This window comes from Epinephelus lanceolatus, chromosome 11 (assembly GCF_041903045.1).
Source record: "Epinephelus lanceolatus isolate andai-2023 chromosome 11, ASM4190304v1, whole genome shotgun sequence".
Lineage (NCBI taxonomy): Eukaryota > Metazoa > Chordata > Actinopteri > Perciformes > Serranidae > Epinephelus > Epinephelus lanceolatus.
Window position 1 is genome coordinate 11,317,505 of NC_135744.1, and position 22,366 is coordinate 11,339,870.

At 40.7% G+C, this 22,366-nt stretch overlaps 1 protein-coding gene across 2 annotated transcripts; it reads right to left on the bottom strand.

Moving 5' to 3' along the window:
- Positions 1-4,077: 4,077 nt before the first annotated feature.
- Positions 4,078-20,471, bottom strand: tbc1d8b (TBC1 domain family member 8B). Of its 2 annotated transcripts, XM_033645247.2 has the most exons (21): positions 20,233-20,471; positions 17,404-17,514; positions 16,652-16,770; positions 16,039-16,264; positions 14,911-15,151; positions 14,146-14,353; positions 13,854-14,021; positions 13,597-13,758; positions 13,141-13,291; positions 12,724-12,938; positions 10,505-10,622; positions 10,135-10,420; positions 9,914-10,043; positions 9,736-9,834; positions 9,585-9,653; positions 9,237-9,477; positions 7,854-7,919; positions 5,235-5,327; positions 5,026-5,073; positions 4,823-4,920; positions 4,078-4,702 (listed from the first exon to the last, which is right to left on the bottom strand). In XM_033645247.2, the coding sequence occupies exons 1-21, from the start codon at positions 20,357-20,359 to the stop codon at positions 4,229-4,231; spliced, it is 3,450 nt and encodes a 1,149-aa protein (XP_033501138.2). In that variant the 5' UTR covers positions 20,360-20,471; the 3' UTR covers positions 4,078-4,228. The 2 variants fall into 2 exon arrangements, with proteins under 2 accessions (XP_033501138.2, XP_033501146.2); XM_033645255.2 differs by lacking the exon at positions 5,235-5,327.
- Positions 20,472-22,366: the final 1,895 nt, after the last annotated feature.

Genomic DNA, 22,366 nt, shown 5'->3' on the forward strand with positions numbered 1-22,366 from the left:
GTGACAGGCTGCTGTTTTCACCAGATAAGCTGTAAACTAGCGTAACTTGTTCAGCATGAAACAGCAGACAGACACGGTTAGAAACAAGCTGGTGGACACAGTGGAGCATTTAGCAGCTAAAGAGCTACATATTCCCCTCAGGAGTTGTGGAGAACAAAAACAGAGCTAAAGAAGAGTAGTTATTGGACTTACATTCACCAGGCAAACACAAACACAACTCCAAATGAATAATAATGAGGCTTGAGAACTGATGCTAAATAAGCAAATTAGAATTAGCACCTTGAGACTGTACGCCTCCGCACCCCAGTCAGCTTGTACTAGTTTACATCCATGTCTGTTGATGCTTCACACACATCATCCCCCTGGCAGCACAGAGGATCTACAGTATACAATCAGCACAGTTTGCAGGTGGGCACCCAAGATTAGTGTCACCAATTCAGTATTGGAACAAATGTCTCCCCTTCTGTTTCTGAGATATGATGTTAAATAATGACTAGAAAAGTGTTTGATGCTGAACATTATGATGAGGTACAAGCGCCCAAGAAATCAACAGAGAAGACATGAACAGTGACGGCGATGACAATAGGCCGGGTATGAGGGGAGGACATCAAATGGTCATTCACATTGAAGCTGACCTCGATAATTTTATCCTATTAGATATTTCTGTGATTTTTTAAAATAATTAATGTATGAATTCTTCAGTTTTGGCCAAAAACATGCTCTGTGAGGTCACAGTGACCTTTGACTTTTGACCACCAAATTCTAATCAAGTCGTCGTTGAGTCCAAGTGAATGTTTGTGCCAAATCTGAAAAAAATACCTTGAGTTTTCCTTGAGATATCGTGTTCACAAAAATGGAACGGACAACCCAAAAACATAATGCCTCTAGCCACGGCTGCTGCTGGCACGGAGGTATAAAAACAGCATTACTGCATGAACATGGACGTTACTGATTTCATGATATAGGTAAACATATCTGTAGTAGGTTAGAATCTATTTCAGATATTGTAAAAGAAAACTATATATATGTCTATGGACAGATTATGAAATGGTTAAAAGGCCCCTCATTGTACATAGACTCATCTTCCTTTCCTTGTTGACATAAAAATGATGTTTTTAAAAAGTAAATTTGAATTTGTCCTTATTTATCCTCAGGACATGTCACAATAATGACAGTGTGATTATTCATCCATGACTATATTTATTATACAATAGCACACTACATAACTATCCCTATTTTATATGCATAGATAAATTAAAACATGCCTCACTGTCAGATATCCCAAACAGGAAAATCGTAAAATACAAAAAAATAAGCATCAATTAACATGTCATGAGTCACATTGCAATTCATGCCGGTGTGTAGTGCTTCCAGTAACACTCAGGATAACCCAAATGTTATTATTCATAGAATCATCACTCTTTATTCTGGTACTTCTGCATGGAGATTAAAAAAAATCATAATCAAGCAAGTAAACAGAAATGTCTGTGCTTCACTTAATTTGCAAAACAAGCGTTCAATCAAAAAATACAGACTTTTAAAGCTGTAGACCACACTTGTACATATAAGGAATTGACTAATCATACAGTAATGCAGGAGCTAGAGCATTAGGCATGCCTACTGTTCACACTCTGATGCTTAATGACAAATCTGACAGCATGCCGGGGGGATGAAGATTTTTCAAGTCTGATTTTCCCTCCATTGTTATCACAAAGGCATCTCATTTCATTTTCTCCCCACCAAGCAGAAACCACACATTAATTTTGGGCCAACAAAAGTCATCTAAAGTGCCATTTTCCAAAAGCTATGCCTAAAGAAATAGTAATAGTAATTCACCAGTGGAGATCAACAAATAAATTCTTGAGCAAACTTGTTTTTGTATGATTTCTAACCTTGAAGATATTATCACATAATCAGATATAGATTCAGCAATAAACTGAAATGAAAAACTCAGAACCCTGGCAGAAGGACTACAACGCAGTCTTTGATAAGAGGTTGTAATTTGTATGTTATCATTTCTTGAAGTTTCAGAATTGTTACAAATGCAGCATGAAGCTGCCAGGGAACTGTCGTGCTGAAATAACCAGACCATGGTCAGAGATGCTGAGCTCTCCTGTTGAAGCTCTGCCCCCTCACTTCTGTTTCCTTATGCCTTTAACTACTGAAATAAAGTCAGTGACAAGATATCAAGATAAATGGGCTCTATTTTTATGTTCTTTTTTTTTTTTTACATTAGCCATGTAAACAGGGACAGGACTTTTCAGTTCCAAAAAGTGTGTGAACAACTCACTTCAACAATCTTGACCTAATAATTACACTATGAAATACATTTCAGATTCGTCCTAAAATCTTAAGTGAAAAAAAACAAAACAAAAAAACATTTCCAGCAAATGGCAGAATAATAAAAATGTAGGACACAGAAAATTGCACTTGCACCTAAAGAGCTTCTGAAGCATTTTCCCAAGACAAGCAAAATATAAAGCTCTGTGAATTCTTGAATTTGGCCCCTGGAGATGACGAGCTGCAGCTGACGCGGTCACAACCTTTTGGAATCCAACGCCTTTGAGATCTGGCCGAGATACAGGCATATCTACGACGTGTGAATCTCAAACAAATGTGCAAATGATTCACTGAGATAAAAGCAAACACAAAGAGGCAGAAAATGCACAGATAAGAAGCAAAACAACTGAAATACTGTAAGTCAGATCTGGCTTTCTGAGGCGAGCAGTAATAATTGCTGTTTATTAAAGGCTAGCATAATGTGGCAAATCCTATAACTATGCTACACATGCTCTATATTTTAATGTTACAGACATTTGTAAGCTATGTATAACTCAGTCATATATACTTTATATATCCCAGGTCGAAAAAATATCCCTTTTTTCCCGTTTATTTTACACAAATTGCACCCTGAGATTTGATAAAACAAAATGTCCTTCAAAAAGGTTTAAGTCGTGTCCACAACAGTCCGCTAGCTCATATCTTACATCAATACAAGCCTGATAAATACAATAATCAAACGACTATTGAACTGATCCTTATGTACAAAATGCTGCACTTCTACTAGAACATAACATCCTACATATACAGTAAGACGGACGTAAGCAAACAGTACATCGACCAATCGCACTCTGATGATCACACACAGCACATGTTCAGAAGCAGATGCAGATTTCCCTGCAGCAGCACTGTGGATTTCAAAGTATTTTACCTTTACAGACCAGTATGACAAACTTTAAGTCATGCTATAATATTGTTACTGTGTGTGCTGCTATTGGAGGAACGAGACAGACAAGTGTGGCAGTACGGCATCCTCACTTGTGTATTATTGCAAATGTCTAACACCATAATTGAATCGTCCAAGCTCTCAATAAAATGCATCTGACATCCTCATTCAGATAAATCTCTGAAATCAATTTATGGCTTCCAGGGACAACGCTACTGCTTGTCCTTACTTACATTTTACTACTGTACTCTGTGCCTCTTCAACTGGAAAGCTGGTGTTTCTCACAATAAGTCGACGTTTACAGAATAACACTAATGTTGCCTAATAACGAGAGACATTAAAGTCACAGGACACATTAGCATTTACAGTTTGTCTCACTACCTACTGCAGTGATGAGTAATCTGAGAGAAAATATATTAAGATATCCAGAGGGAGAATATTCCTGTGGAATCTCAGTCACCTTGTCTAAGTGGTTTGTTACGGACATGACATCGGAGACAGAGTGAAGGACAAACTCTTCTGTCATGTTTCTAAATAAAGGGGACAGTACTCCATGTCCCGTATACAATACAAAACTATACTGTATGTCATCCATGGCATATGGGGAAAAATATTTTCAACTTAAAATCTGAGGCTACATGAGAGAATACATTTCATCACCTAGTTTAAAAATGCATAATCAGATTTGAGGAACAACAGCCTACAGTATGTCTGCAAAGAGGCCTAACATGAAAATGCACTGAAGGTGTCAGACAGTGTCTTAGAGATGTTGTGCCTTAGTTTAGTTTTAGTTTCATCAGCCATCGTTGCCGAACATCAGAGCCCCACACACACGCACATTGCACCCCAGATTTTAACATCTACGTTCCTCTTCATTTATGATATTACCTTAGCAGTAATCTCACTGTGTGCCTCGCCCAAAAATCGCTGCCCTATCCGAGTGGAGAAAGGAAATTAATGGTGACTTCTGGGTTTGAATCAGAAGCAAAGCATGTGTTCTTTTCACTTGTTCGCCTTTAGCTTAAGCTGGGCAACCTTAGCTTGTCCCAGTTTAGTGTGAACGTCGACGGGCCGATCAAAGAAGCTGACTATGGTCGGCTCGTTGAGCAGAGAAGCAAGGACCTGTTCAAATGAAAATGACCACTCCATCTCTGTGAGGTCGGACACTGCATCCTGACTGGTATTGGAGCTGGTAGTGTCGGAGCTCTCCAGGCTGGCAGAAGCTTCTTCTGGTGAAGACTCTGCAGCTGCAGCAGCAGCAGCAGCAGCAGCAGCACCAGTAGCAGCAGCAGCAGCATCAGTGTTGGCAGACTCTGTGGACTCAGGCGGGCTGCTCGGCTCCTGCAGCCTCCGTCCCACCTCTTCCATTCTCAGGAGAAGGCTGGTCACATGAGCCACGGCTCGGTAGAGAGACTCCTCCTCTGGATCGCCATGAAAGATGTTGTACAGGGTCTTGGAGAACTGGATGAACTGAGTCTGAGACAGAAAAAAAATGTGTTGCACTTCATCAGATAAATTGAGTTTCATGGTGAAAATGTGAAGCTGAATCCTGAACATGGTCCCCTCAGACAATAAACAGTACATGGATTAATGTACCTGATTAATTCGGGGCAGGTCCTTGATGGTTTCCTCTTTCTTAAGTATTTCATTTTGCCATTGTTTCAGGTAGGCCTGCAGGTCCACTTTTCCTCTACCTGTCAATTTCACCACAAACTGTAAACTATCACCCAAAACAAAGACATCAACAGTTTTTGGTCATAATCATGGAGTGTTTGTGATAAATTTGGATGAAATATCACCTCTCTCAGGGCTTTTTCTTATCACACCATCTTCTGGTAGATCAAATGCTGAAACATAAAAGCAGCCATGTGAACAAACTGAGCAGAGAAATGCTTCACGAACATTCAAGGCAATCAGGCAAGCATCAAGACGGACTGATAGAATTGAGGAGGAAAGGGTGCAAGTGAAATTTGAGTTATAAAGGAAAAGAAAGAGTAAAGAGGCTAACCAGTGAGTCTACTCAAGTGAGAAGAGTCTTCAGTCACTGGAATAAAGTGCTGGATTCTTTGTTCCTTTAAGTGCACAGGACTACCTGTGAAAGCTAGAAGATACCGACTGTGAGTACACTGAGAGGAAAGATGAAGACACAGAGGTGACAGAGGATGAAATATGTTAAAGAATTTGATCAAAGAAAACATAGATGTCCATATACACTGAGTTCAGTTTATTACATACAGTCTAATGTAACCCCTTCTCACAATCCTGAAATAGACTACATCTTTGTAAAGCTTATGTACTGGACTGCATTATATTTAAAAGCATTTTAATGTGCTGTTAACATTCATATAACAAACTAAATAAATTACTGAGTATTGTTTTAAAAAATAAGGCATTCCCGTGCAAAATACTTCCTGCTTGTGTTATTTTAATTTCCAATTCTACTATTATCTGAGATGTGCTATAATTCTGTGCTCCAACCCCCACCAATGACTGTGTGTGTATTCATGCATGCGTGCCAGTTTGCATTGCTAGATTACACAATTACCCTCACAAGCCAGCAGTGTCATTATATTTGTCCTGACAGCTTCATGCTGTATAAGCGGCACAGCCTAATGATTGCCAGGTTGGTCAGTGTGTGTGTCTGTGACATGAAATCTGCTACTGAGACTCAGGATCCGAGCAAACCTTAATGAGTGTGTTTACATGGACGTGAATAACCCGCTTATGAAGCTTATCGGAGTCATGATCATAGTCAGGATATGGTGTTTAAATGTGCAAAACACATAAACGGGATACTTAAAAACCCATGTCCTTGTGAACACATTAATTGATTGAGGTGATATTTCCTTAATTGCCAGATTCAGGCTGACATTTGCACCTGAAATCTAAAATTTTATTCAAAATGTAATGGGCCTATCAAAGGTCTTGAACATTTTTAGTCTAAGGATCTCTGTCAAATTCTGACCTGTGACCCCTGCCAACAATTCATCAGATTATTACCTCTGTACTCAAGATGACTAATGATAAACATTTAAACTAAATTTCCACTTGCACACAAGATACTGCAGAGTATAAAAGTCTATTTGCAATGTGCTATCATGTTCATACACCAGATTTACAACTGTTAATAGCAAGTGCTATCCTGATGTTATAATTTAATCACTCCTACCTGTAGCCACAAGCTACAAGACTTTTTGTCTACAACCAATCACAACACAGATGATGTCACCACACAGCTGATGTCACCGTGTAGCCCCTGCTCTCTGATTGCAGCCGATGAATGAATACGGCTGCTGTACTTTATGTTTGAACTGAAAAACCTGCAGACTCTCAGCTCTAAATAGCACATGTCCTTGATCAATGGAGAGTTTGGCCCGGTTCCAGGGCTTGGGGCTTTCCCTCCATGAAATCGGAAAGTGTTTGAGGTCACTGTGGTTGATTTTTGCAGCTCGCTCTGCACGCTTTCCGTAAGACCACAACTCTGCCTACTTTGCTCGAGGGAAGTCCCACAAGGCATAACGCTGTGTTCTTAAAAATGGTAATGACTGGAATTTTGCATCATAAAAAAAGAAAAGTAAACAAAACAAGTAGTGTGTGTGGAGATGTCTTGTGATGGCAGCCATGGTGACATCACAGATGTCGATTTGGTTTAACAGCACTCTTTACTTTCACACAAGAAGCAAACAACAAATGGTCCATTTCATTCAACTCCATACTTAAATATCAGCCTCAGACATTGCTGTGCATAATAAATCTCACTGTCCAGGTAAGATGATCACAAAAATGCTGGCCACTTTTCAGACAGCATACTGGGCCAACACACCTTCCTGTGCTCAGGCTTTTATAGCTATGTCACAGGTTATGTTGATTAAAGTGTGTCAGGGTTCAGTACTGGGGACCTGTCCTTGGTGCTGAAGCAATGTGCACTCTCCACGAGACATAAAACAAGCTGTGCTGCTTGACGTTTACAGGCCTGGCACATCACTAACAGTGACTCAGTGCTCTTCTGCTGCTAAGCTGTCAGTTGTAATTTGAGCACTCCATCCTCATCACGGACCTTCTTTATAGAGAAGCTAGCCCGCTGCAAAATGCCCTTACAGCTCCTTACACCCATCGTTGCCATGGCAAAGTTCTTTCAACCAGCATAGACTATTCTTACCCCAGCCTTCGAGCACGCACTGCCACATCATGCAGACAAGAGCTGCACATTCAAGGACAGTTTCTGGCCCCAGGCAACGTGCTCACTTGACAAACGCTAAGTTATGGGCTGGATCATTGAAATGACAACTCATACATTTTCAAGCCCTGTAGACCAAAGACTGATGTCTATCTGACCTTGTGTTCTACTTTAGGCGGCTGCTGTTGTGTTACTGCTGTCATGTTAGGTAGAATATAGACAATGTGAAGGATCCAGTCTGAAAACATGTGCTGCACTTTGAACCTGCAGGAGTACATCAGCACTATGGACATATGAGGGAAATGAGTCAGAGGCTGAAGCTGAAGGTACACTGGTACAAATCTGTTCCAGTGTACAAGAGACAGACAGATGTGACTGAGACACAAACGCTCAGAGGTTAGAGTCATCATATATGAAAAGGTAAATTGTTATATATTGTTCATCACTCACCTGGTGGAAGGTGCAGCTTGAAGAGGAATTTCAGCTTATTTGTGAATGATCCACTGTACAAAGTATCTGTGGGAGAAGCAATTAGAAGTTATAGCAGTTTGGATACTGAGGTTAAAGGCTGCATTAAGCCCCGATCAGCATTTTAGTAGTTTGAAGCAGCTTTTTTAAATTGTTTTCAGTGAGAGTGAAACATTTTGCTAGCTCTAGGCAAGTTGGAAGATGTATCTGAACATCTTGTAGCCTCGAGTACTTTCTGACATTTTATCATTCTATAAATCATCCAGGCAAAGCTCCTGGACTAGTTGGTGGTACTTCCCGTGAATTAGGGCTGTTGCAATAACAAGCCAAACAGGGGATAGTAAGCAACCACCACTACCTCTATGTTCATGTTTGTTTTATCCCCATGGGAGCACCTAATATTTACACCATGCTATAAATGCCAGTGCGAACAGGCACTGAGCTTATATTCTACGCTGAGCATGGCACGTTTGCCAAATTTGATGTCAATGAATGTTAATTTTTATCCGGCCATCCACTCGAGGAGGGTTGGGAAATACCAGAGAGACCAACCGTCACATCGCTGAACAACAATGTGGGAGAACTAAATATTGAATCCACACAGACCAGCAGGTCCATCCTCTCTCCCTAAGTGCTCCAGCATTCTCTTCATCCACAGCAAGGGCAAGAGCAAGTTGGTACTTTGCTGTGTGTTGACATTATTACTTCTGCAACCAAAGCATTGCAACAGAAAAAATGCTGCGCCCTTATTGCACCTCATTGCCACACGTACTCAATTTGATTTAACACTATGTCATCTTTGTCACTTAAGGAGCAACTATATAGCTAAGGATTGTCTCACAATAAAGCTTATTTACAAAGCAGTAAAATTAGGATAAATGAAATGTGCAGAAACATCAAAAAATGGTGGAAATGCCATATATAGCACTGTTGAGCCACCCTTAATCAAAGAAGGGGAAATTCCATCACTGCGACAGCCCTACCCATGATTTCCTTCTCTCTGAGGGTCTCATGTACCCAGACGGATCTCCGTTTTCCTGTGTCAGCGTAGTTTTTGGGAACAAACTCTCACCCTCAATCATAGCCAGAGCAACTGCCCTCTGCCTGTCCATTTTTTATACAGATTTTAAGGAACAGATCTGTGAGTTTACTTCACAGCAAAACAGTGGTTAAGCTAAGGAGAGGTGATTCAGTGGTTGCCTAGCAACAACAACAAAAAAATTGCAGCAAGCTGCAAAAAGCACTCTGTCTGGTCGGTGCAGGTGTCGACAAAATGCAGTATGGCAGGCCTTACATTTTGCAACCTGCCAAATGTGCTCTGTCTGATCGGGGCCTTAGTGGAGAGCAGGGAGCAAGTAAACTCACCAAGCGCACAGCAGAACTCTTTAAAGTTGATGAGGCCGTCCTGGTTCTCGTCTATCAGGCGGAAGACCCAGAGGGAGAGTGTGCTCTTGGTGGTGCAGAAAGCCCAGGGCTCCAGCAGGGAGAAGAGCATGCTGAACTGTTGGAAACCCAACTGGTACTGCTCCAAATAGGCCAGGCTGGGGTCGTGATGGAGCAGAGCCGGGCTCTTCATTGTCCAGTAGCAAGAGAGGAAATGCTGCCGCTGAAAACAGAAAATAAAGAAAGACTTGACGCATCTCCTTTTTTATAATGACAGTTAACATTTATGTATGATGACACTGAAGCTACTGTATCGTGTCTTTGACTTACTTTGAACAAGTTATAAAGCTCATCAAGATGTGAGGCATTGAGTCTGACTTCTTGGGACACCACTCGAATCTGAAAATACATTTTAATGCATCCTTACCATCACAGTTACAATTCAAGCACACCAACTACTGTAAACTCAATGGCCACTCACCACATTTTGTTTGGTTGTATCCTCCAGTGTCTGGATCACATGCAGTTTGTTTCTTTTCCGTGAACTCTCGACTTCCTCTGAACGGATATTTCCATATTTCTAAACGAAGCACAATTAGTTAAATCAAACACAACACCGACATCACAAGGAGTGAAACAGCCACAGAAAAACGCAGTACCTCGTAGGCCTCTCGGATCAGCTCACTGATATCCACATTGAAGTGAGATGCCTTATCATTATTGCTGACTGAAGCTTGCTGCACTGTTGGAGGCAAGGGACTGTCTTTGTTTGTCACACTGTCAAAGAATCTGAAATAACATTAAAGAAAGGCAGAAAATCATTTACACGGTAATCATGTTTGAAATACATCGGTCCTGCCTTGTTCGTATTCACACTGACTTGTTGAGGATGGTGACGGCCTCTGCATCGTCGTGGCAGCTGATCAGCGCCTCCATGTTGTAGTCCAGCACTGCCAGGCCAAGCTGCAGAATAGCCTTTATGCCGTCGTAGAAAAAACAGTCTACCACGTTCACAGCGCTCTCTATGGGCAGGACACTGATGAAGAGAGTGAGGAACCAGGACAAGGACACGGACGAGAAGAAACTCAAGTCTGTCATGTGCTCCACCAGCTGGGGGAGGTTTTCTCGAATCAGATCCTCAAACACCGCCTGGTCGACCAGAGCACCTGAAGAAAGATCGGCAACTTTTCAGAGTGCAACTTCACAAGTCTTAAAATTACCAGCAGTATGAGAAATGCTTCCACTCTCACCAATAATTCGGCGGTTAAAGTAATCTGGCAACATCCTCTCACAGACGGCCACTAAAAGCCAGAAAGCCTCCTCTTCTTTCGCATAAAGCAGGAGAACTGAAGTGAGAATGTTCATGGCCTGAATAGGAAAAAGGACAGTCCTGATGTAAGAATAGGGTTAACTGGAGGGGGGATGACAGTATAAAGGTGTGTGTGTCAAAAAGGTACATTTTTCAGAGCATCAGTGCCTTTATGTTTTCAATGGTTTCAGATCACGTTGTGGCCTTTTGTAAACGTCACAGCCATTTTTTCAAAGTACTTGGCCTTTTGTAAAAATCACCTCTGCTTTTCAGAGCTGCTTCACTCCTCAATGTCATGAATGACCAATCACAGCAAAGGGTGCAGGGGTTTAAAACCATAAGGGTTTTTGCTGAAGTCTAACTGTGACAGGTGAGGTGATGAGGTCATGGTACAAAGAGCAAAAACAAAAGGATAATTTCACTTTAATTACCAATACAAGTGAAGAGATGAGATGATCATAAGAGCAAACTGACTGGACTAGAGGTCAACGGTTTATAAACTATCACTATCAGACGAACTTTGCACTGTTAGTGGCCAATGGCTGCTAACGGACATACATCACCTACTGGAGCACAAGAGAAGAGGGCTGTGTTAAATTGAGCAAAAAGCAGCGGATCAGTGGGTTCATCTCCAGAGAAAGCAGGTCCCTTCTGCTGTGAGGCTGTGTCTAAATGTACTGCTCTTCATTTTAATGTGTATTTACATCAATTTTTTGCTACTGCGATTTTTTTCACTATTGCACCAGAGCAAAATCTGTAACTGAGTGACTATCTCCACTTGCTGTTTCAAATTAAAAGCCCTCTAGGGTTTTATACATAGCCCAGCCACATACTAGGCTCTGATCTAGTCTTGTTTCTTTGTGTTTTAAGAATCATGGAGAAAGTATTTGTAGTATTCTGAAAACACAAAATGACTCCACTCTAAAGTATACTGGTACAAATTACAGTCGAATGTCAAATGTTTTAATTTTTCCCACAGAGGGTGGGGGGGATATTGGCCCATAAATCGGCTATCAGCTTTTTCCTGTTCCGAACCATCTTTGTTTTAACAGCCTTTATAAAATCGGCTGACCTCTAGACTGAACACTTACTGGTAACTATGTATTTGTGTGTGCATGTTTTTCATATACATCAAATAATTATCTGTGATAACAAACTACATACAGTAATTGGCTAATGACTGTTGTGCCTGGTACACACTACACCATATTTCTGTCCGTTCCGACAGTCATTATGCGATTGTGGAGTCATAAAATCGTGCCGTGACTCGGCCGACACACATGACACACCATGCCAATCATCCTCGATTGTCCTTCATGACGTGTGTGATGTCATCATGTTATTCTTGTCCTATTTTTATTAATTTAACTATTATTTCAGTCACTGTGTCTGTTCATGTGCCAGCCGAAATGTTGTTGTAGTAATGTAAAAAGTGCCAGCGGATGGCAGGAGCTCCATCTGAAGTACCGTACACAAACATACAAGTCACTGAATCCTCTACAACAAGTTCCTGCAAATATTTCACAATAAAAGCCTTTAAAAAAAAATGAAGGGATTCTCTCGGCCGAAGTTATTATGCTTATAATGCAGTCTGTTTCGAATGAGGCTGGTAGCCTCTGCAGTTGTGGTAAATAAAAGCCACTATTTTTTTTAATTTTCTTACTTTATGTCTGTCTCCATTATGAAGAAGTTAACATTGTTTGCTAGCTTGATGCTAATGGCAGTACTCAGCGGGTTGATAAAGTGCTTCTGCTGTTTCACACTGGTATTTTTCCCTTTTTAGAAACCCTGGGGTGTTGTTGTCATACAGGTGTCTACAGCAGCAGATCGCTCTGTGTTCCTATTGGTCAAAGTGACGGCTGTGACAGGAGCAGTCATGAACGACAAAAAGAAAATCAAACATGCTAGACTTTGTGTTGGTAACGTCATGAGGTATCCCAGATGTGGTGTCGTTAACTATGACCACTACACAAGATAAAACGATGGATTATCGTGTACGACACTCATTGTCGTTCACGATCCATGCCGACACCGTACCTTGCTGTATCGGGCTGATATTGTGTAGTGTGTACCAGGCATTACTGTCTTTACTCAAAACCTCTAAGAGCTCCTGTTATCAGAGTCAATTGCGGCTTTTCCTGTTAAAAAAAAAGAAAGTACCTGGCAGTAGCCAATTTTAGGGTTTCTGTATGCGTAGGCAGTAAGGACTCTGCGTAAAGCTGAGATTCCTGTGTCACTCTGAAAGGCAGGGTGGTCTGGCAGAGAGCGGTGCAAGTCTCTCTCAATCTCGTCTGTAGCCAAAGTGCTTGTGCCCAGAGACTGTTCGACCAGATCAGTGTAATAGCCGGGGTGAGTGGCCATGTCATTCACAGCTCCTACAGAGCCAGAACCACAGTCAGTCCAAAAACACATGCTGCACAGATCCCACAACAACCATGGTTCACTTAATTATTTATGTTGTAGAGCACTTGAGTACTTAACACTTTCAATCATGTAAGGCTTCATTAGCAAATCATGGACACTGCATATCACTTGCTGCACATACCATGGTCAGAGTATTGTCAGCTGTATAAATACCTGAGAAAAGCATCCACAGCTCTCCTCTCAAAGCCTCAGGGACACCACGAACGATCAAGTCTCGAGTCTTCCTGGTGAAGAACATGCTTGTGCCACGTCCATACTCAGAGAAATGGATGTTCCAAGACTGTTCCTTCATCTTCTCCTTGAGCTATCAAATGCACATGTAGCACACACCTCAGTGTTAATGTACATGCTCTGCAACACTGGTAAACCTGGTTGTATTTCTAAACAGATGCATGCTTCATGCTTTATTTATGTCCAACCCTGAATTGATTAGACACCCACCTAGACACCCCCACTCTGTAGAGCATAATAAGGTTCTGGTGCATCACAATTAATCAACATTCATCAAGGTAATGCACTCAGATTTTGTAAGTGACTGTGGTGGTTATCCACAAAATGCTGCTGAAAAAAAAGGGCTACATTTCATTTGAACAGAACTCTGATATTTACCATTTTGGGGTCAAGGTTTTCAACATCCTGGGGGTGGAAAACAGTCATGAGAGCCTCGGTGCTCACAGCCTTGCTGCTGCCTTTCTGTCCCACCATCAGTGTTACGTCCTCTGGGTTGTCCTCGAAGTGGTTGATGAGCGACTGGCACTCGCCTCGTATGGTCTTAGTCATAAATATATATAATTTTCATTGTCAGAAAGCAAACTGTGAGTCAAGAGTAAAGGGGCATAAATAAAACAACAGTTAAAACATGTTACCTCTGATGATGCAGAGTGCTGAGGGCTGGCACTAATCCCACACCTGCTACGGATTGTGTTGGCAAGCCTCTGGTAGTCCCGCACCTCAGAGAAACGCAGCGCCCTCTTGCCACGCACACACACCGTTATAGCCCTGCTGCTGGAGTCAGGCCTCTCAACATTAACAACCTGGAAGAAGGCAACGTTGGCAGACAGGACAGCCACCTTTGAAGTTTTCTGCTAGTCATCAGTTTGCAGGGTGCTATCTGAGAATTTACTGGCAGTGTTTTTAATCAATCCAGTTTCACTTTACCTCTCGCATCGGAATGATGGTATGGCACTGGCTTCCATCTTGGCTGGCGAAACACAGGTAGTTCTCGGACAGACAGATCTTGCCGAGTGTGTTAAAATGGCTGAAGGGCACCCACAGGAAGCTCTCGTGCACCTCTAACAGGTTTTCCTCTTTTGGAAGCCTGAAAAACGTCCGGAACTGCTCACTCTTTGCATGAGCTTCTAGGCCTCTGTGGGGTAAGTATTACGAGGCAGAAAATAGTGTCATGAGCAGAACATCATGTTAAAGTTTTCCAAGAAGATCCTTTTAGCATCTTCTAGACTCTCTCCCTCTCTCTCTCTCTAACACAAACACACACACACACACACACACACACACACACACAATCTCACAGTAAACTCTCTTGACTGTCAGCCACATACTAATCTTTAAGGCACTGAAAAATTATAATATATTTATTATTGCATATACTGTATATCTTAGTATGAACAGGTAGATTTTTGTATAAGGTCAGCGTCTAACTTGTCCTGTTGTATCATTACAACCTTAAATTACAGCATTTAGAATTTATAATAACATCTACTTAAAAAACTGTCAAAGTAAACAACTACAGCACTTTGATTTTGGTAGCGTTATGTATGACCAACCTGCCCTTCCAGGCAGGTTAACAGAAAAACAAACGCTTTCTGACTCAAGTCAGACTTTATGTTTACCCTGCTTCTTAAAGCTGGCAGCCAGCACTAACAGGATCATGTAAAGCTGTGCAGTGCAGCAGACAGACAGTACCTCTTGGTAATTTGCAGGGGGTCGGAAAGCGCCGGCTCTCTCTGGAAGGCCTCTTTATCAAAAAGGCGCTTGATGGAGTAGTCAGCCAGCTGTTCCATGATAATAAATGTTTCATTAAGGTGCAGCAGCATGGAAAAGTAGTGGTCCTCCCCATGAGCCAAGACATGGATACTCTCAGTCAGGATAACGTTGGAGGTTTTCTCCAGCCTCCATATCTCATCCCAGGAGATGATCAGTTTCACTGTTGAGTCATCACAATACATGAAAATTAAATCAGTGATTAAGACTTGCAGCTGCAAGGACAAAGATCTTGAACAAAGGGGAAAATTATTATTACGCAATCCTGTTTTCTTTTTGTCCGACAAAGTCCATTTTGTCAAAAATTTAAATACATGAGAGGCACTGCAGTAACACCATACTGCATGGTGGCATTATGAAATGCTGATGTCAAAAAAATGAAAGAGCATCATTGTGAAAACTCTTAAAATGTCAATTGGTGTCATTAAATTCTGTGTTATCCATTATCCACTTATCAAGTCTGCCCCAACTATGAGGTCTGCTATAATGGCTTTTTTAAAATTATGAGACCTGTAATTACCTTGAACTCCTTCAAAAGCCAAGTGGGAGCTGCCACAGTCTTTGTTACCACAAATCATAATTAGCAAGACAAACGGCAAACTCGTGTTAAACTTGAAACAGGCAAGTTATTTTTTTAGTTGCTTTAACTGATTCATTATGAAGTAAATGTCAGCTGCACAAGAGAATGGCTATTGAATAACAGCGCCATCAGCATTTAGATTCGAAGTGTGTTGACCATTGTGAAACCAAAACAGGAAGAGGATAGCATTTTTGTTTTTGGCAGAACCTATTGGTAGCTATCCTCAGTTACCAAAGAGTATAATATAAGTTCTTTGCAGTTACTATCACCAGTAGCAGAAACCAAACAACCGCAGTAAGGAAATCTATTTCTGTCCAAATACCTCGATATCGATATTGCAAAATATTATAGGGCATATAATGATATTGATATATCTATAGAAGGTAATAAAATAACTATAAAACTACACAAAATGTAACTATATTAGATTATCTGTTTCCACTTTGACAAATAACACAGAGATGTCTTACCTTCAGCTCCCAGCAGATATGAATAGAAGCACAGGAAGTTGGTGCTGAGGTAGAGCCAGCCCTGGCAGGGAACTTTGCCTCTCCAGTAGCTGCATGAGTAATATGTGACCAGCTTTTCCTCCGGAGGCAGCTCAAACCACTTTTCAAACCTCAGAAGTGCTTCTCGGAACTTCTCGGGATCTTCCTCCAGAACCAGAGATGTCTTCCCTTCCTCAGCAATAAGACCCTAACAGAGTAGACATCGAGGGTTACTGCACACTGAGGGTGACAATGGGACATCATCTTCCTTAAAGCAGCTGGAATCAATATCTTATATCGACCATTTAAAAAAAAAAGGCTGCATGTAATCACAAAGGTGTTGCTCTTGGTGGCAAAACGCACACTTACTTTGCCAGAAAAATGAATCCAAATCATCAGGTTGAAGGAAATGACAATAAAAGATTACTGTTTTACAAGAACTAAGAGACCATTATCATATAAAGTATTTTATAGCATTACGAGTGCAACTCTGCTAAGAGATTAACGTGTAGGCATATAAATTGTGTGGGTTGTTCTGACTGAATACCCAGTAAAAAAAAAAAATAATAGAAAAAAGATTTTCATAAGTTCTTACTCTAATCTTGCCCTGTACAAAGCTGGTGATGTCTTCACTGGAGTCAAATACAGAGAGAGTCCTCATGATGTTCTGCTGCAGCCATTCCCAGTGCTGAACAATCTCCTCTTTGGTGACACCTGACCGGAAGTCAAGAGCGGAAAAAACATACAAAACTCAACTGTCAAATATCATGTTTGTGAGTTGTTTTTCGTTTGTTTTATTTATCTCTGGAGAAAAAGTGCTTCTTTTATAGCTAAAAGAGTTGTAAGTGACCGATATGATTTGTATCAGTGACTATTTTGTTCACAGAAAAATCCTTTTGGTCTTTTTTTTAAGCACAAAAGCTGAACATTTGCTGGTTTCTTAAAATTGAGTTTGATGCTTTCTTTGTCACACATGATATAAACTCAATAGACTTGGACTTTTGGACTGTTGGTTTGAAAAAATATTTTCTATCATTACAGTATATTGACGAAATGATTAATGAGAGACAATAATGGGCAGATTAATCAATAATAAAAATAATTAGTTACCGCCCTTAAAATTTTAAATTTTATCTTCAGTGTGGATTCAGGAAATATTGGCTTCACTGTGAGTCTGATTGGATTTTTCTGGACAACCTTACCTGTTACTGTTTTTATGCAACTTTAACATGTGACTTCATATGCAATAAACAAAGACATTTTGCAATTAATAATCTTGAAAACCTAATCATCTTGACACCACCAATGAAATGTCTGTCAGAATAAGAAGAAAATACAGTGACATACCGCATGCTATGGACCAATACACTTGTGAGTCTGGTGTGTGGTGCAGAATGCGGTAGGGAGCAACTTTGGATGTGGAGTCCAACACAGTGTCCAGAGTTCCTACAAGGAGGCCTGCAACATACAGTACATTCATATTTTTAACTATCACTGACCATTTAGTAAAATAAGAACCAAAAACCTACTTTTGATTAAAGGTTTGATTTTTTGACCACTGACAAATCCCTGTGACTGTTAACTAATCGCAGCAGTGTTTAGATGCTGTATTTACTGATAAATGATCATTTGACAGCATCAGAAAATATGAATGACTTCAGCTAATTAAACTACTGTCTACTGTTAGTTGTGTATCAAAAGACCTGTTAATCTTTTATTTATACTCGAATCACAGACTGTTCCTTTATAGGCTACTTATACTGACAGTGTAGACATAAAATGTCCCTCAGGTCCACGTCACAGCCACACAACTAAAATTAGCCAAATCTGTTACCTTTATAACTTCTTCTCGCTGACATGCCCTCCATGAATAATTAACAAGGTCGCAGTGAAACCACACTCATGCACTGCATCAGCATTATATCCCTGTCTGCCTCCTGATGAGGCTGCTCTCCACATGTTCTACTACTGAGCTGCCCAGGAGTAAAGAATCAAACACACTTTGCATAATTTATGCTCCCATCAATGTAGAACAATATCATACAGTGAAGCATAGACTTAAACACATAAAAGATACTTCAGACATAAAAGGCTCTTGAGCTGGAGGGGGCTTCAAGTGCATCATGCCATTTACCATCAGGTAGTATTTAACCTCCACTATCATTAAACCAGCCAAGCAGGACATCGGGCCTTTTGTCTTCAGCTAGAACACCACTCATTATCATTAATTATCTATCAATGACCTCACGGCTGTCACACTGTGGCATGTGCTTGGAAACCGTGGGCTACAATCATTGCTGGTATTACAAGCAACATTTCAATATTGGCAGGTGACAATGGTTTTCAAATATCCAAGTCAGTGAAGGATGTCATGCAATTAGGTCAACACAAGGTTGTGTCTACATCAAAGACTCACTTGGGGTGAGGACCTGAGGGCGCACATTGTAAAGGCTACTGGTGATGGAAGTCATTGTAGCATGTATGTCATTGTCTAGTCTACAATGCTGTGTTTCTAATGTGCAATTAGCCTACTTGCTAGATTTAAATAGTTAGCCCACAGAACAAAGAAGAGATAGGAAATAAGCACCCTACTTGCTAGAGAACCTGATGACCCTTGTTGCCGCTGCAGTTTCTGACACATTAGTGGGCTGAATGAAGATGATGTGTTGAATACAGACATGCGGCCAATAAATTGCTTTTGTAGTTAGAAGAAGTCATCTGAAATTAAAGTTATATATGGCAATATTCACAAACTGGACCAGAGGCATTTTTCCTTTTTTTTTAACTAGTCCTGTAACGTTATCCCTACCACTCGCAGCCGCCATCTTTCTCAACTAAGCTGCCTGTTCCATCAGAAGAGACTGACCTCTGGTGGAGTGTGCTGTACGCTACAATACACTGCATCTCTGCATCAGTTTAATAGAAAGAGGAGTGTCTATTTCTGACTGTTATGACAATCACAACTTCAGGATTTCTAAATACCCTGGTGTATATCGTAATATCTTGATATCACCCTGACACACACAAACACACACAGATAGAGAGTTTTGTACAGGGGCTGAATAATTTGCTGATGACTGAAATAGTTGATCATTAGGATATTAATTAACAACCACTTTGACAATTAACAATGTAATTCAACAAGGAAAACTTGTGTTGACTTCTCAAATGTGTGACTTTGCCCCTCTTTCATTGTAAATTCAATATCTTTAGGCTGTAGACTGTTGCAAATAATTGACAGGTTAATCAATATTAAAAAAGAATAAAATAAATCACTAGCTGCAGCCCTAGTCTGTAAAAACAACTGCTGTGGTTTTCCCTCCATGCTAAAAATACTGCATCTCATTTCAGCAAGGCTATGATATAACCTAAATTACAGTGTGACAACTCATATAAGCATCAATGTCTGCACAAACTCGCTGACACATTTATTGTCCGGGGAGCAGCAGTCCCTGACATTGCAGTGACATTATAAATTCAAGGGTTTTCTGTAATATTTTCGAGCCTCAGGGAGAGAGTGGTGAAAATGTTCACAAACTCAGTGACTGGACTGACACACAACAACCAGATATGAGTGCTTGCACGTTCCCTTCAGAAATGAACTGGTAAAAATCTGTAATATAGTCACTCTAACATAATGATTGTCAGTGCGTTTGTCAGCTGATGATGTGACTTGGGTGTAAATCTGACTCAACAATTGCTCAAAGTTTTTAGGCCCATGTACATCCTGTAACGTAACCACAGGCACCACGGGCAGCAAAATCTGCAGGAAATGGAAATAACTGTGGAGACTTTCTCTCCATGTAACCTCCCTGTCAACTCTGTGGTGACACAAACATGAAACACACCAAAAAAGCTAATACACTGACACGTACACTCAAAGAGACCTTCACTCTTGCAGGCTGGCGTGTCAACAGAAGAAACCAGCTGTTCACTATCTAAACGGACTTATGTAATTGTGACACCAGGCTTATACCTGTTGCTATGAGGAGATTTTTCAGAGGACGGGTAGGCTACACAGCAGCACCCGCCCTATACGAGGCAGGCAGCACGTTAGCTATGCAAACGTATGGCGAGTTAACCCGTTAATAACTAGTTTGTTTTAATTGGATTTGGCGAAGCTGCAGCGGCTGTCCTACACACGCGAGGAGGTGACAACAAAACCGCTAACGTTACCTGTCAGACCGCCTCCACCTTCTCCGTACCCTCGTCTCCTTTGCAGTACAAAATACTCGTTATCCTTCTCGGTGACCCATAATTTAAACGCGTTTTTCAGCAGAATCTCATCCGGTTTGAGCCACATGTTTGAAAGGTCATGGAGTTATCTATCAAATCCACCTGACATGTCACGGTTATCGGTAACGTAGCCCGACATCAAACCCGTGCACATTTGTTTGTGTCCGAATCCCTCCCTTCCCACGTCGACAAGAAATGCTGCCAAAGCTGCAAGGCATTCTGGGATTGTAGTTTCTGAAGAGAAGGCGGTCCCAGGAGATTCATTCTCAGGGACCTGCTATTTCATGAATGAAATCAGGGAAAAATACTGAATAGTTAATTAATTCATTTTTATTATATCTTTAATTCATCAGTAAAATGTTTTTTTTTCATCCAAGATGCAATATTTAAATAATTATTGTAACATGATGATATAATTATTATAATCTAATGATTATAATAACCAATAAAATAATCAAATTATATAGTCATTTCCACATCCTAAACGTTCACATTTGAGCACTTTTAATAACAAAACAATATATAAAGATATACATATGTATTATTATTTTTTTATTTATAATCCCCCTCTCAGACAGGGGGAGGGGAAGGAGGTGAGGAAGACACCACATACCTTTTCTAGCTCCTCTCTCAGCCTCTCTAGTTTGCGAGCTTCTCCTGTTCCTTCCTCCTGATGTTGCCCCACACCTTTCTGTAGCTCTGAGAGTTGACTCACTTCTGTCTGTGTCGCCTCGATCTTGGCTGATTGGGCTCAGTTATGTACCTAGTGGGATAGTATGTTGTACTAAATTCACTTCATCTAGCGGACTTTCAGAGGGTTAGTGTAGTAGTATTCCAATAGTTCCATATTCTCTGCTCTAGTCCATCTCTGTCTTGTTCCATTATTCCATTTCTCATCAGGTTGCCCTGGTTCCCCAACACCTGACGTGGACCTTGTTGACCCAGGCAACATCTGAGCCAGTATGACTCTTGCGTTTGTGGTTCCACTCATCCTGAGGCAGGCTAGCAGTATTAAGGATATGTGGTATGCCGCCCTGACTGGGAATATATAACCACAGATCTTCCACATCAAAGTCATTAGCCTTACAGTTACACTGGAACTATGGTGACCATCGTAATTTCGCTGTAATGGTGTATATTTTTTAAACTTTCACAAATTGTCTGAATAGTGTTGTGTTAATGCTGCTGCTAGATAAATTCAAAGATTTACATTTGGTATCTCAGAAACCAAGGAGCTGACAGAGCGTTGCAGTATCTACACTGTAGGGGAGGTAATTACAGCGCACTGCATTATCAGCAGCATCCCTATAGCACCACTGCCCATATCTAAATGAATATATTTATCCGTTTGCTTGGCACTAAAGGCTTCTTCAGTACCCACTGAACCTCATTCTGCAAACTGCCTTATGCGGTGAAATACCCAATAGGTTGTAAATGTAATGTAAACACTGATAGCAACATCAGCAGGTCTTGGTGACAGATCCCTAGAATAAATGTCTGTCCACTGACACTTTAATGATTTGAGTAATGGAGTGAAAAATAAGATTGTGCCACCACCACCAAACAGTGAACTGTTGGGAGACTAGTGCAATGTTAAAATACCAGTGTGGCTAGCATTAAGGTGTCCTTTACTTGGAACAAAGGGGGGCTGGCCCAAACCAAGAGCAACAGCTCCAGTCCCAATTATCTGGACATATTTTGGACCATACAGTACAGGAAAAAGGACTCTCTTTCTGACTGAGGACAGTTTGTAATAACTTCATTTGGACAGCAGAGGTCCTGTTTGAGCTCTTGGAGGCCGCCTTGATTCTTTTGTAGTGAAAAGAGAAAGTCATCTTGTCACCGTCTGCTGGCACCACAAACTGTATAAAATACTCACACATTACATGAGCCTTATTATGTGCTTGGGGGTACGACATAAAATTTAGATTTTTTTTTATTTATTTATTTTTTTTTGTTACATATTATACCTTTGACTCCATATTATCTTTAATGAATAATGAATCAGTTCAGCCAGACAGATTTGTTTTGGTTACATTTGTAAGGGCAATAACTTATTTGTGCGCAATAAATT

Bases quoted from the DNA above. Each gene is read 5' to 3' on its own strand.
- tbc1d8b (XM_033645247.2), bottom strand. From the start codon at position 20,359: ATGTGGCTCAAACCGGATGAGATTCTGCTGAAAAACGCGTTTAAATTA. The intron at 13,292-13,596 runs GTAAATATCAGA...TGCATTTGATAG, and splicing joins AAAACCTTGACCCCAAAATG to CTCAAGGAGAAGATGAAGGA. The intron at 10,044-10,134 runs GTCAGTGTGAAT...ATGTTATTTCAG, and splicing joins GCCGTCACCATCCTCAACAA to ATTCTTTGACAGTGTGACAA.